Consider the following 14,383-nt stretch of genomic DNA (forward strand, 5'->3'; position numbering starts at 1 on the left):
GAACCTTCAGAAATCTAAGAAATGTGCAAAACAAACCGAGGTTAAGGAAAATATAGACATGGCCGCAGCAAATCCTAAGGCACCAAATGAGGTTTGGGACGCTGAACCTCAAGGTCCTGAAGGTATTGATAATAATGAGATCTCAATCAATTATATCATGTCTGGAATACAATGGAACCGTAAAGATGTCGACATCGATGATGTATTTGCTTATAAGGTAGCACTTGAAATAAATGAGGATCATGAACCCACGTCTATATTAGAGTGCACTTAAAGTAGAGATTGGCTAAAGTGGAAAGAAGCCATTGACGTGGAATTAAACTCTTTAAAGAAGAGGAATGTGTTTGGTCCGATCTTAAGGACACCATTCGATATAAAACCAGTTGGACATAAGTGGGTCTTTGTAAGAAAGAGAAATGAGAATAATGAAATCGTGAGATTTAAGGCACGGCTTGTGGCACAAGGATTCTCTCAAAGACCAGGAATAGATTATGAGGAGACATACTCCCCTGTGATGGATGCAACGACTTTTAGATTTCTAATAAGTCTGGTTATAAGAGAAAAACTGGATTTGCGGTTAATGGATGTTGTAACCGCATATTTATATGGTCCACTGGAAAATGAAATTTATATGAGATTACCAGAGGGAATTGAGCTCAAAGATAAGAGTGGTTCTCGAGAACAATACTGCATAAGACTAGACAAATCCCTTTATGGACTGAATCAAAGTGGGCGTATGTGGTACAATAGACTAAGTGAGTACCTAGCCAAAGAGGGCTATAAGAATGATCCCATCAGTCCATGTATTTTTATAAAGAAGTTTGCAAACAAAGGGTTTGTAATCATAGCAGTGTATGTGGATGATTTAAACATCCTTGGAACCTCTAGTGAAATTGCCCAAACAGTCGAATATCTAAAGAAAGAATTCGAGATGAAAGACCTAGGCAAGACTAAATTCTGTTTGGGATTGCAACTTGAGTACATAAATGATGGAATCCTTGTGCATCAAATGGCATATACTGAAAAGGTACTCAAGAGGTTTAATATGGACCAAGCTCACCCATTGACTAGCCCAATGGTTGTAAGGAGCCTTGATTTGGATAAAGATCCATTCGGTCCAAAGAAGGACGATGAAGAAGTTTTTGGTCCGGAAGTGCCATACCTCAAGGCTATAGGAGCGTTAATGTTCTTGGCTAGCTACACTAGACCAGACAAATGTTTTGCCGTGAACCTCCTAGCTAGATTTAGCTCATGTCCAACCCAAAGGCACTGGAACGGTATCAAACATGTTTTACGTTACCTACAAAGGACGACAGATTTGGGTTTATATTATACTATCCATAACAAAGAAGGTTTAGTTGGTTTTGCTGATGCAGGTTATCTATCTGATCCACATAATTCAAAGTCTCAAACCGGCTATGTGTTTACTCACGGTGGTACCGCGATTTCATGGCGTTCTATGAAGTAAAGCATTGTGGCCACTTCATCTAATCACGCGGAGATTTTAGCAATTCATGAAGCCAGCCGTGAATGTGTTTGGTGTAGATCGATGATTCAACATATCGGGACAGATTGTGGCATGGCCGACGATAAGGAAGCAACGGTTATATATGAAGACAATACGGCCTGCATCGCACAACTTAAGGAAGGATATATTAAGGGAGATCGGACGAAGAACATATTACCCAAGTTCTTCTTCACACATGAATTACAAAAAGCCGGAGAAGTTCAAGTGGTACAAGTTCAATCCTGCGACAACTCAGCCGATCTCTTCACCAAGTCATTGCCGACATCAACATTCAAGAAGCTCATGCACCAGATTGGGATGCAGAGACTTAAGGACTTCTAGGGATGCTTGGAACAGGGGGAGTAATGCATGTTGTACTCTTTTTCCTTCACCATGGTTTTGTCCCAATGGGTTTTCCTGATAAGGTTTTAATGAGGCAGCACCCCCAAGCGCATTACAGAGATCCTTCCTAGCACCAGGCACGGTTATGTCATCCAAGGGGGAGTGTTGTAAAACACTTGGAGTGGATCTTCCATAATCGGCCCATACACGGCCTATACATGACCCATGTACGTACAAGACCATAAGGCCCATCGACCACCTCCTTTAGTCTAAGTCGGTTTATGATTCCTAATGTAATTGGACTTTGCCTTTGACTATATATATGTAACCTCCATTCGATTGAATCAATAATAAGACAAGAGAAAACCTCCTTCGATTTCTCTAGTTTACAACACAATATATAAACCTACGTTAAATTAAAATATATACCCACTTTATAAACCCCACTTTATAGCTTATATATACACATCAACAACACATGAAATGTAATGTAATATGTAAAATAGTTTTCGTGTGGACCTAACTAAAACTAGTCGTCGTAACTCATTCATGGAGGCTTTGTTCTGCTCTGAGATACCAAACAACAACATCAGATCCTCCATTAACGATCTCTGTTACTCTTCTTCTTCTTCATATACATGGCCAACAATCATGACCTCCTCTTCCACAGTCATGAACACAGATAACATTCCTAGATGCGACTGGGATCTTTCTCTCTCGGCCGTTGTTTCCTCCGCATCCACCGGATCAGACGCTATCGGAACAATCGAGTTCGACCCGAGCGGAGAGATCATAGCTACAGGAGGTATCGCAAGAAAGATCAGAACGTATCGTTTGAGTTCTTTGTTAAGGTCACGTGACGATCACGTTACGGCTTCAGAGAGCTGTATATGCACGCCGGCGAAGCTAAGCAGTCTCAGATGGAGACCCGATTTATCTGGTCGGGTTATCGGGTCTGGAGACTACGACGGGGTTGTCACGGAGTACGACGTTGAGAAACAAGTTCCTGTTTTCGAGAGAGACGAGCATGGAGGTAGAAGGATTTGGAGCATGGACTACACGCTACACAATGGCTCTCTTATAGGCGCGTCGGGGTCCGACGACGGAACGGTTCAAATGTGGGATCCACGTAACGGAGGGTCGTTGGAAGGAACGGTTAGGCCCGGAGGCGGCGCGGCGATCTGTTCGGTAGAGTTTGATCCCTTCGGTGGATCTTCGTTAGCCGTCGGATGCGCTGACCGGAATGCTTACGTGTACGACATCAGAAGACTCGTTGACCCTTTGATCGTATTAGACGGTCATACCAAAACGGTGACGTATGCTCGGTTCATGAATTCTCATACGATCGTCACCGGTTCGACCGACGGGAGCTTGAAGCAATGGGATATAAACAACGGACGGCGCGTAGTTCGAACGTACCGGGGGCATGTTAATAGCCGGAACTTTGTCGGGTTGTCGGTTTGGAGACATGGTGGTTTGGTCGTGTCCGGGTCGGAGAATAACCAAGTGTTTGTGTATGATAAGAGGTGGGAGGAACCGGTTTGGGTGTGTGAGTTGGGTCAAACAGATCGGTTTGGGTCTGACCGACGGTTCGTGAGCAGTGTGTGTTTGAGACAAGTGGATGAAGATTGGTGCACACTTGTTGCCGGAGGATCCGATGGGGTTTTAGAGATTTTCTCGGGCATACGGAGCTAAGTCAGTATTTATATATTATGCTCATGATTATTACAAAGTTGAACTATAAACTGTCTATAATTATTCATTTGAATATGATTTAATTTCAATGTTACCACTTTTTTTTTTTTTTAACTGATATTCAGAACTTTTCCAATCATTGCAATTCGAATACACATTCTATAGGGAATTTAAAATCAATTCAAAACAGTTAACATTGTTTTTCTTCTCATGAAAGGGTATCCTATTTGGAAGTACATTTGGTAAAGTAAAATTTATTTGTAAAATTTACATAATTAAATTCTTGTCATTTAAATAAATATCAAAACTTAAAGTTATTATTTATAATATCCAAAAACATACTTAAAACAATTCTAAATGAAATTAGTATCCATAATTTAAATATTCTAGATATTGTTAACTTGCTAAAAAAAAAGTTTTTGCGAATCATACTATGTAGCAGCTTAAGTTTTATATAAATATGATTATATAATTTTTTATGCATTGGTCTACTAAAATACACAAAATATTTTGGTCTGATATCAAAAGAGTTACGCCAATCTTAACCGGTATCAAAGACAAAAAATATAATCTATCTAAAATTATATATACAATATATATATTATATCAAAACATATTAAAATAAACACAAAAGTACAACATATATTTTTTTAATAATTATTACAAAATTTGTTAATCTAGTTCAATTTTATATATAGTTTTAGTTTTATATTTTAATTATTTTCATTTTTTCTTTCGAAGTTAAAAATTGCTCTCGGTTTTTAAGATTCATTTTCTGGATTATGAGAATTTATTGAGCCACAATTTAGTGGTGAAGATTTTGCCAAGTAATCAAAATCATGAAGCGAAGTTACCAGCAACCTCTAAACTATGAAGATTTTTTTAAAATCTAATCTATTCACCATCACAAGTATACATATAATAATATATGCACTACAAATGACAATGACAACCCTTTTCCATTAGCTAGAGTTTTTGAGATATAACTTGGGTTGTCAAGGGATATAAGAAGGGTTATAATAAAAGATGATATCAGTTAATTTTTAATGTTCTATATTTGATATATATAATTGGTAAAAGAATATGCACATGAAGTGTACAAATAGAGGGAATATAGGAGACTTTTAATTGCTTTAGAAATAAAAAGGCATATAAGAGAGTTCATATATTGAATTGAAAAATGATTTTCGGAATCTAAAAATATTATTGTTTTGGTGAAAACATTTGCAAGCTGAGATGAGTTCTAACATGGTGAGTCTTGATAATACAATATGTAGGATTTAGAGCATAGAGAATGCACTTATTCATAGAGAATGCACTTATTTCCAAGTAATATTTCTCATTTGTTTTCCAAGATTTATTTTATATAAATAGGACAAAGCTTTTGCACTCTAAGCATATACATTAATCTTGTTTTCATTTACTAGAAATGTTGCTAACAAGGATGAAGAAAAATAATAGATGTATTTTATACATGTTAGTTTGCAGATGTTTAATCTTAATAATTGTTTTATCTTAATGTCTAGAACATCCCTCAAGACTTGGCTGAATCAATTCATCTAATTACTAAAAGCTAGATGGAGGAAAGATCACTTATTTTTGTATTGATCGAGCAATCTATTCTTGTTTTTCTCAATTAGTTATTTGTTGTTTTCAGACTACTCCAGATAAATTGCACCATAAAGACGGGACAAAACACAATAGTCCAATAGACAAAAAAAACGTAGTAAAAAAATCTAGAGTTATAGAAAATCTGGAGTTCACATTCCTTCTATTTAATTAGAAAGTTGTTGTTTGCATTATCAAAAGTGAGAGAGTTGTTAGTCGATCTCAAATTCTGAAAAAATCGGCGAAGCATGTTTCCTCCACGGAATCAATATAAAATTTACCCTCTAGATTATAAAGAAGTCTTTGATTTGGTAAGTTCAGACAGCAAGAAAAGGCGCTCTATAATCAACAAACTTTATAGTGCATAAAAAAGTTGAATGATGGTGCGAGGGTAAAAACTTTTTCCGATAGCCTTTTGAGTGATATAAGACCTGTGCTTGTATTGAATGTTGTGAAACTATTATATGTATAACAATTTTCGAACTACAATGTAACATGTTTATGGATTTTGCAATTCCCTAAGTATAACCAATCAATCAATCTCTTTTCTTTTGGGGTTAAAAAATCATTTTTGAACAATACAATGTGTCAATATTTTATATATGTAAAATAAGAGATTTTTTCCTTTAGAATTATGTAATAATGTTGTTGTCAAAAAAAAAGAAGTTATGTACTGTATTAATGTTTTGATGCAAAATAAAACTTTATTTTTGTTTTAAATTATGTAAATATATTTTGATGCAAAATAAAACCGGCCTAAACGTTTATTGGGAAAAGTGGCCATACAAAACTTTGCCACATGCCCATGAAAGTAGTGAACCAGTCCATATAAGAGTGTGGCAGTCAGTAAAACATAATATAAGATCATCATGTCTCTTGTCAATTTTCTTTGAGGTAACTAACAGAAAAGAAATGTGGTTGTGGCTTCAAAGAAATTAATAAAACAGAAATGTACTTTTTTTTTAAAAGCTGATTTTATTAGAAAAAAAAAATGGAAAGAATTACAAATGTAGAGCCAAACCAAGACTAAGCTAATATCCAAAACCGACCACCACTCAGGCAATGAGAACCAGAGCAACTAAACCAAAGGCTTCAACTTCGTCCAATGTACTTTTAAATTCAAAATATTACTAAAAAAAGTTTTTGTTTTAACAACACCAATACTATTCTTTTTCAAAAATACTAACACTAATTATTTAGTCCAAAAATATCACAAACACTAAAAATAAAATTAATGATTTATAATTTAGAATTTTGGTTTTGGGTTTAGTATTTTGGACTTAGAGTTTATTTTTAGGGTTTATGATTTAGTTTTGAAGGTTTAAAGTTTAGTTTGATGATTTATTTTTAGAGTGTATGATTATTTTTTACGCTTTATGATATAGTTTTGAAGGTTTAAAGTTTAGTTTTGTTTTGTGTTATTTTAGGGAAAAAAAAAATCTTGTAGTGGTATTTTTGAGAAAGAAAAAAAAGCTTGTGATGACATTTTTGAAACAAAACTTGTTCTAATGGTATTTTTGAGAATGTCTTTAACAAAATAGGTAAGAATTAGAACATATATTGGAGGCATTTCAAAATGAGAAGCCAACAAACCCATTTGGGTGGCTACATATGGAAATGCAAAATATTCCCTCTCTCAAATGTAAACCCTATTTGTGAATTTGAAATGTATTTTACACATCTATTATCAATAAAATCCAAAAAAACAATTTTAAATGTACAAAAATGTGTAGCAAATAGGAGGAAAGTGTTGACTCACCTACCGATATTAATTACATAAATATCCTAACAAATAATTTTTTTTATATTGATAGTAGTTTATATTATATGGTTATGCTTAAATACAAACATTGCCAAGTTTGGTTAATGAAAAATCCAATTTGTCCGCTCGCTTCTGATTAGCTTAGCGAAGATACACACCTTTACAAAGATTGGATGATTCTTTAAATTCTTTAATTAATTTCATAATTATTGATTAGTACCAGACAAAGTTTGTTTTGTCAACGTTAAGTTTTGCCCTCCAAAGAACATTTTACTCATTTATATGATTTGGTCAAATTACATCATTTGCGCTTTTACTTGAAAAACCAAAGTCTTGATCTTTTTACTTAAATACGCATCCGGAACCAAAGTACTTAAGTCAATTTTTGACACAAACTTGTTTGACATTGATGGTGATATTTTGAGTTTACTTTTGTGTAAAGAGATGGAGACAAGTGATATATATCCACTTGAGTTAAATCATAGATAACACTGTGATTAATACTAACATCTATCATCGTAACAAAAGTTTCCTTGTGATTCACAGTTTCGTCGAAATCTCTATATTTTATTAGGCGTTATAGACTTTTTTCATATAGAGTTAAGAAGAAAAGAACAAAAGATATCTGAAAGCAAAAAACAATTAAAGATTCCTTCTTCTCTCTAACTTGTCTTCAATTAATGTATAGTTTAGTTTAAACCAAGTGACTTGGGTTTACAACTAATCTTTGCTTACATATTCCACCAGACTTTTATCCTGGCTCCATCCTAGCTACCTTGTAATACTTAATTACGCATATGCACTAATTACAAATACACAGATAAACACGTGTATACATGCAATTTCATTTGAGTCATATGTCTTTTATTATATACTACGCAGCCCCATTTGTGGCTAATTCCTAAAAGTCTCTAGATTATGGCTTTTATGTGTTTGCGTTTGCGTTTTAAATAAATGGTCTCTCTATCTCTCTATGCATAATTGTCTATGCTCATATCTACTTCTCTCCATCTGTCTTTGTCTCTTTCTCTCTCTCATTCATCATTTACACAAATTATCTCTTAATTGATAAGACTTGAGAGAGAAAGAAAGAAGGATAGGTGGAAGATGATGACCAAATCTGGAGAGAGACCAAAACAAAGACAGAGGAAAGGGTTATGGTCACCTGAAGAAGACCAGAAACTCAAGAACTTCATCATCTCTCATGGCCATGCTTGCTGGACCACTGTTCCCATCCTAGCTGGTTTTTTTTCTTTTTCTTTAATCTCTCAAATCCGTCATTAGACTCTTAATTCTCATCATTATTAATTGTTAGTCTCATCCTTAAACTAACTGTCATTATGCTGCCAGGTTTGCAAAGGAATGGGAAAAGCTGCCGATTAAGGTGGATTAACTACCTAAGACCAGGACTAAAGAGAGGGACGTTTAGTGCAGAAGAAGAAGAGATCATATTGACTTTACATTCTTCCTTGGGTAACAAGTAAGTAAACCCTTTTTGGTCGTCTATAACTCACCCACACATGTACTGATGTACACTTCCCGGATTAGAAGCCGGGTTATAATGTAACCCAAAGGGGCTCAACTACAAGTCTCGGTCCTAACTCCTAAGTGAAAAACTTAATTTTCCTTTTAATAGATTTTTCATAAAGTTGATATTATGATTTTCGATTTGGTTAAGGTGGTCAAGGATTGCTAAATACTTACCGGGAAGAACAGACAACGAGATAAAGAACTATTGGCACTCTTATCTGAAGAAGAGATGGCTCAAATCTCAACCACAGCTCAAAACTCAGAGATCAAACCTCACAGAGTCTGCTACTTCACTAATTTCTTGCGGGAAAAGAAGCCTGGAAACTGAAACCCTAGATCACGTGATCTCCTTTGAGAAATTAGCAGAGAAACCATCTTCATCACCACCACAAGAAAGCAACACGAACATGATGAACAGCGGTAAATACTTGCCCAAGCTGTTCTTCTCCGAGTGGATCAGTTCTTCAAATCCGCACATCGATTACTCCCCTGCTCTTACATATTCTAAGCACATTAATCATCAAACTGAAGACCAAATCGATGAAGAAGAAGTAATGATGATCAACAACAACAACTACTCTTCACTTGAGGATGTCATGCTCCGTACAGAGTTCTTGCAGCCTGATCATGAGTATGCAAATTATTATTCTTCTGGAGATTTCTTCAGCAACAACGACCAAAATTACGTTTAAATGAAGACTTAATCGAGAAAAGTGAATATGATCGCAAGAGAAACATAAACAACTTACTTGCGTTACAAGTTACAAAAAATGTTCTGATTTTTTTAGATCAAACATGAACAAAGTATACTTTTTCAATGGAAAGCTTGGATCTTTTATATCAAATTGGTTTTAGTTATTTATTAAATTTTCAAGAAAATCTGTATATACAAATAGAATAATTATTTGTATGTGAAGTGTGTTTTTATATTTGGTTCATGTCTCTATCATTGTCTGTCTTCTTGTTCCTCCATAGAGTTTACTATTGTCGTAGACTACTCTTAAGCAACATTTCAAAGTCAAATTATTTTAACAAGTAACGATAATTTTATAACTACTAGCTAGCTAGGATGTTTCGTATATACACTCTTCTTCTTCTTTTGAATTTTAAAAATATTACTTGATTATATCATTGTTGAAATTAAATAATCATCTGTCATAATCAATCTTGCTTTGAAAAGAACAAGAATAACGAGAATAATGATCGTCACTGGTGTCCATTTTAACGCAATATCCTGCAAAATTTGTAATAACATAAAGTGCAAACATTAACTATAACCAACACCAAAAATTCAATTGAAAAGTGTGAAACATTATTAGTCATAATTTGATGAACCATGTCTAGCTTTTTATTTCAAATACCTGAAGACATTGTGAGTTCCAAATGGTTGAAACAGACGTTCGTCGATCCAAAGACGTTATTTCCGATGTTTCTTGCAATACAAAAAAAAAAAAAAAGAGGATTAACAAAAATTACGTTAACTGAAGGTAAAAAAGAGACGATCAAGAAAAAAGTACCTAAAAGTTGTCGTATTTGTATTATATCATTCATATGCTCAGTGACTACATGGAGTTCTTCATTCCGCAAAGCATTCAGCTTCGACAGATTAGCCTGTGTTCTCGTGTCCATATATTGTTTCCTTATTCTCCCTATGCTCTTACCAAACCTAACGAAGCTATAGGGTTTTGAGATTTTCTGAATCAGTTCTGTCTCGTCGAGCTTATCAAGTTCCTTTTGCAGATCCTGCAGGTAATGAAACAATAGCTTTCTTGGGTACGATGAATCCGATAGCACGATGTAACATATCTTCTTCTCCACCAAGAAGCTTCACCGTTTCAAAACTTGAGAGATTAATAATGAGTAAATAAATAGAAAGACAAAAAAAACAGAGGATATGTCAAAAATTTAGTATTGATTAATATGAAAGGATACTGGAAAGAATGATGATCGAGCAAGATGGTCATCTTTGGATGTAACAATGAGCCTTTGGAGATTTGTGTAAGAAGGAATTCGGCTTGTTGCTTGTACATCAAGAAACTAATGTTGTCTTGTTGGTTTACATAATAAGGTTGATCTTGTGCAAGGGGCAATCCATCTTCAACCCTACCAACTATTGTTAGCTTCACCATGATCGATTCTTGATTTATTCAGAAAATAGATCATTCTTATGTTAATAAGTCATATATAAGACGGGGAAGAAAGATTGAAGATGAAGATATTCCATTGGCCATTGGGTTATGCAAAGAAACATAGCGTGGTGGTGGGAAGTTAATGAGGGAAAACTTTTTGGAGGCGATTGAAAATAAAGAAGTAAAGATTAGGGATATCTTGTTCATAAAGACAACTTTAGGGAAGGGGAAAGCATATTAGTTTTCCTTGTGTAATTGCAAAGTGCAAATCTTTAATACAAATTGTGGTTCAAACCTTTAACGTATGAAACGACAACATTATGTTTAAAATAAACAAATTATGGAAGTAGAGACTTGTTGGAAGGGAAGAAGTTTGAAGAGGTCAGATAGCTGAGTAACTATAGTTATATTCATTAGAGGAAGGAGCAGGCTTGGCAGAAACAGTGAGTATCACAAAAGTACCAAAGAGAATTGTGACAATAGCCATGAAATTGACAAGAAACGCTTCTGATCCATATTTGTCAAGCCCTGAATTTTCCATGAAAGTGAGCTTCTCAAGAAACCCTAAAGCCGAGTTTCCAACAGCAAGAATATAAACAAAGAGCCCAAGAAACGCGTGCCATGGAAGCAAGTTGCTTCTTAGAGTTGATGATCCTCTAGGGAAGAAGAAGATTATAAAGCTATAATGCCACTGCAAAGTATTTAAAGAAAAAAAGCTTTTCCATCAACAACTTCGATTTTAAAGATTTTTTCATGAATTAATGAATTATTTACCTGAAAGGCATAAAAAACAATGACTCCAATACCAATCCAAGAATGGAGGCTATAGAGATTTGGGATGTGTGACTCGTTATGGTTCTTGAAAGCAGCACATATCCCGCAGATTCCAAGAATCAGAGCAATGGCGTGGAGGACAAGGTGGATCTTTTTCTTCTTTTGTTTCTCAATTCGAAGCCATTTGTAACTTATAATTGCTGAGTACGTTTGAAAAAAGAAAAAAAAACATAAAACACAATTTAGACTGCATAAAGTATAAAATATCATCTTTTTTGGTATATCAGTTTTCTTATTGTCTTTGTTATTACCTTCGCCCCCCAGAATTATTAAGCCGATGAGCATCAAAACAGGATGAAGCTAGATAAAAAAATGAATAAACATAAATTTAGGACAAATAAACTTGCAAATGAAGAAACTGAATTAGGTCTACTGATTAAACTTAAGCATCACAATAAAAAAAAACACAGATATTTAACAATAATGAGAAACAAAAACAGATTACTACTTTTTTTTTTTCTTTACAAAATCCAAAACTGGTCTACGTAGATGTGAGACACATAACGAAAAAACAAGAAACGAAACAAAGAGATGTAGAGAGAAGAGTTTACATTAAAGATGAGGTTCTTGTTCGTAGACTCCCATGCAAATCCACCTCTATAACTGATTGACCAATAAAGAACCATCACCGATGCGACTAAGGCGAGCGTGTGTGCCACAAACGCTACCATCCTTGCGTTTATTTTGACGGCCATGTGTTTATCTTCTTCGATTGTTCGATAAATTTGGAACCAAAAGCAAGAAGAAGAACCCGAGTCTTAATGAAAGTCAACTACTATAACCCCTGCAGTAGCACGGACGTCGTGCCAACGAGTCAACGAATGGAGAATTTACGGAAAATGTCAGTGGAACTATTACAGGCTCAAAAAATTCAATCTACATGAGACCAATCCCACCTCAGGCTAAGAGTCACAGATTTAAGACCGACGACTTAATTTGTTGAACTCAAAGTAATACACAAGCCTAACGGTCATTTATTTTAGGTGATTAATATATTTTTCATACTATTATAAGACTTTTATATTTATTTTATTTTATGTAAGTCTCCTGATGAATTTTCCATGGAAGTAAGCCTTTCAACGACACCAAAAGCCGAATTTCCAACATCAAGAACACAAATATAGAGACCGTACGTAGACATGTCCCATTCCATGGATGCAAACCGCGTTTTGGGATGTTTAACTCGTTGTGGTTCTTGATGGCAACAATGAAGCACCATCATCGTTGCGACTTGCGACTATAGCGAATGCGTGTGCCACAATTGCCACCTTCCTCGCGTTTATTTCGGTAGCCGTGTTTTGGGTTCTTCTTCGATATATATGTCCGAGACATATGGAAGCTAAAAAAGTAATAAGAATTTGGATCTTCTTGAGAGTGGATCTAATGAAAAAATCTATTAGACCTTTGTTTTATCCATTTGGCGGGGCACGTTTCGGAAGACACATGCATGATCAGTTTTTTTTTTTTTTGGTATTTTGTATGGGTGAATTTGTGTGATTAAGTGACCAAAAGAAAAAAAGGAAGTAAATTAAGTGAGTAACCATAGACCCATGTACAATGACCAAAAAGGATAGCAGTGAAGAACACGCGCAGGGGAGAAGAAAAAAGAGGTGCTAATGTCATAACAAAATTGATTTTACCCCTCATCATTTTAAGTCCTAATTTAATTTTATAGAAATAACTAAATAAATCTTGCAATAGTTTAAAAAAACCATAGATTTTTTTATTTATATAACATGATTCGAATTTTTAAAATCGGATAAGAATTAATTAAAATAAAAAATAGTGTTCATTTAAAATTTAAACTATATAGTATAGAATCAAACTAAATAGTATAGAATGAAACCTATTTAATAAAATAATTTTATAATAGTGGTACTGAGAGTACGGTACTAGTGGTGGTTATACGATATGGTGGTGGCTACAATAAACCCTAAACACTCTTTTGTAAACCCAAACTGATATATAATTTCGTTTAATTGTAAAATTTAAACCCTAAACACTATTTTATAAACTCAAACCGACATATAATTTTGTTTAATTGTAAAATTTAAACCCTAACCACTCTTTTATAAACCCAAACCGACATATAATTTTGTTTAATTGTAAAATCTAAACCCTAACCATTATTTTATAAACCCAAACCGACGTATAATTTCGTTTAATTGTAAAATCTAAATCCTATCTACTCTTTTGTAAATCCAAAACGACATATAATTTTGTTTAATTATAAAATTTAAATCTTAACTATTCTTCTATGAACTCAAACTGACATATATTTAAACTCTAATCTTCTTTTATAAAAGCAAACCTACATAATTTCCTTAATAAAAAGATCTACATAATTTGTTTCCTTAATTTGTTTTGTTTTTTTTTTATTTTAATTTTATTTAAATATGTTATGACATGTCATATGTTATAATATGTGTGTATATATATAGGATGTCATATGTTATAATATATGTGTGTATATATATAGGGGAGAGAGGACGTGAGGAAAAGTGGTAACTGTTAATTATGTACATTACGCAAAATTGTCAATATTATAGAAAATATAGGTTAATGGTTAGTATATTATGTACATAGTCAGTCATTTAATTAAAGATTTTTTATTGGTTATTGGTGCCAATTTCCCTTTTTGTATTCATATGTGTTATCGTGACCGTTGATGAACATCTAATAAACGACTTGGCTGTTGTCATGTGGCAACTGGCAACCCGAGAAGTAGCCAAAGCAGGCATCTATTTAACTACGCCGCACGTCGTAGTTGGCAACTAGTCTTACATGCTCACATTTATATCTCTGTGAGCCCAAGCCCACCTATTCCTAAGGCTAAAGATTCACTCAAACAACACAAACGAATATTGTGTAAACCCACCTAATCTCTATAACATTTTCCAAAGTAATTATTGCAAGTCTGTCTAATCTAGAATTGACTTGCATAAGTCTGTCATAATTCATAAATATGGTTAGACC

General features: G+C 34.2%; 3 protein-coding genes and 1 pseudogene across 4 annotated transcripts; 2 read left to right on the top strand and 2 right to left on the bottom strand.

The window, feature by feature from the left end:
• The first annotated feature begins 2,212 nt into the window (after positions 1 to 2,212).
• LOC104725735 (WD repeat-containing protein RUP1) lies at positions 2,213 to 3,683 on the top strand. Its single transcript, XM_010444444.3, has one exon. The coding sequence runs from the start codon at positions 2,399 to 2,401 to the stop codon at positions 3,542 to 3,544; it is 1,146 nt and encodes a 381-aa protein (XP_010442746.1). The 5' UTR covers positions 2,213 to 2,398; the 3' UTR covers positions 3,545 to 3,683.
• A 4,102-nt stretch (positions 3,684 to 7,785) lies between these two features.
• LOC104725736 (transcription factor LAF1-like) lies at positions 7,786 to 9,289 on the top strand. The gene is made up of 3 exons (XM_010444445.2): positions 7,786 to 8,157; positions 8,265 to 8,394; positions 8,593 to 9,289. Exons 1-3 carry the CDS (start codon positions 8,022 to 8,024, stop codon positions 9,134 to 9,136), a joined length of 810 nt encoding a protein of 269 aa, XP_010442747.1. The 5' UTR covers positions 7,786 to 8,021; the 3' UTR covers positions 9,137 to 9,289.
• A 56-nt stretch (positions 9,290 to 9,345) lies between these two features.
• On the bottom strand, positions 9,346 to 10,663 carry LOC104725737 (25.3 kDa vesicle transport protein SEC22-1-like; annotated as a pseudogene). The gene is made up of 4 exons (XR_015571029.1): positions 10,377 to 10,663; positions 9,962 to 10,269; positions 9,806 to 9,876; positions 9,346 to 9,678 (listed from the first exon to the last, which is right to left on the bottom strand). The product of XR_015571029.1 is annotated as a 25.3 kDa vesicle transport protein SEC22-1-like (transcript).
• Positions 10,664 to 10,789: 126 nt separating this feature from the next.
• Positions 10,790 to 12,494, bottom strand: LOC104725741 (transmembrane ascorbate ferrireductase 1-like). Its single transcript, XM_019232452.2, has 4 exons — positions 11,959 to 12,494; positions 11,659 to 11,707; positions 11,348 to 11,547; positions 10,790 to 11,264 (listed from the first exon to the last, which is right to left on the bottom strand). The coding sequence occupies exons 1-4, from the start codon at positions 12,100 to 12,102 to the stop codon at positions 10,956 to 10,958; spliced, it is 702 nt and encodes a 233-aa protein (XP_019087997.1). The 5' UTR covers positions 12,103 to 12,494; the 3' UTR covers positions 10,790 to 10,955.
• Positions 12,495 to 14,383: the final 1,889 nt, after the last annotated feature.

This window comes from Camelina sativa, chromosome 11 (genome assembly GCF_030686135.1).
Source record: "Camelina sativa cultivar CO46 ecotype springtype chromosome 11, ASM3068613v1".
In the NCBI taxonomy this organism is placed as follows: Eukaryota; Viridiplantae; Streptophyta; class Magnoliopsida; order Brassicales; family Brassicaceae; genus Camelina; species Camelina sativa.

Bases quoted from the DNA above. Each gene is read 5' to 3' on its own strand.
- LOC104725736 (XM_010444445.2), top strand. From the start codon at position 8,022: ATGATGACCAAATCTGGAGAGAGACCAAAACAAAGACAGAGGAAAGGG. The intron at 8,158-8,264 runs GTTTTTTTTCTT...TTATGCTGCCAG, and splicing joins CACTGTTCCCATCCTAGCTG to GTTTGCAAAGGAATGGGAAA. The intron at 8,395-8,592 runs GTAAGTAAACCC...GATTTGGTTAAG, and splicing joins CATTCTTCCTTGGGTAACAA to GTGGTCAAGGATTGCTAAAT.
- LOC104725741 (XM_019232452.2), bottom strand. From the start codon at position 12,102: ATGGCCGTCAAAATAAACGCAAGGATGGTAGCGTTTGTGGCACACACG. The intron at 11,548-11,658 runs GTAATAACAAAG...AAACGTACTCAG, and splicing joins AATAATTCTGGGGGGCGAAG to CAATTATAAGTTACAAATGG. The intron at 11,265-11,347 runs GTAAATAATTCA...AATACTTTGCAG, and splicing joins TTGTTTTTTATGCCTTTCAG to TGGCATTATAGCTTTATAAT.
- LOC104725735 (XM_010444444.3), top strand. From the start codon at position 2,399: ATGGAGGCTTTGTTCTGCTCTGAGATACCAAACAACAACATCAGATCC.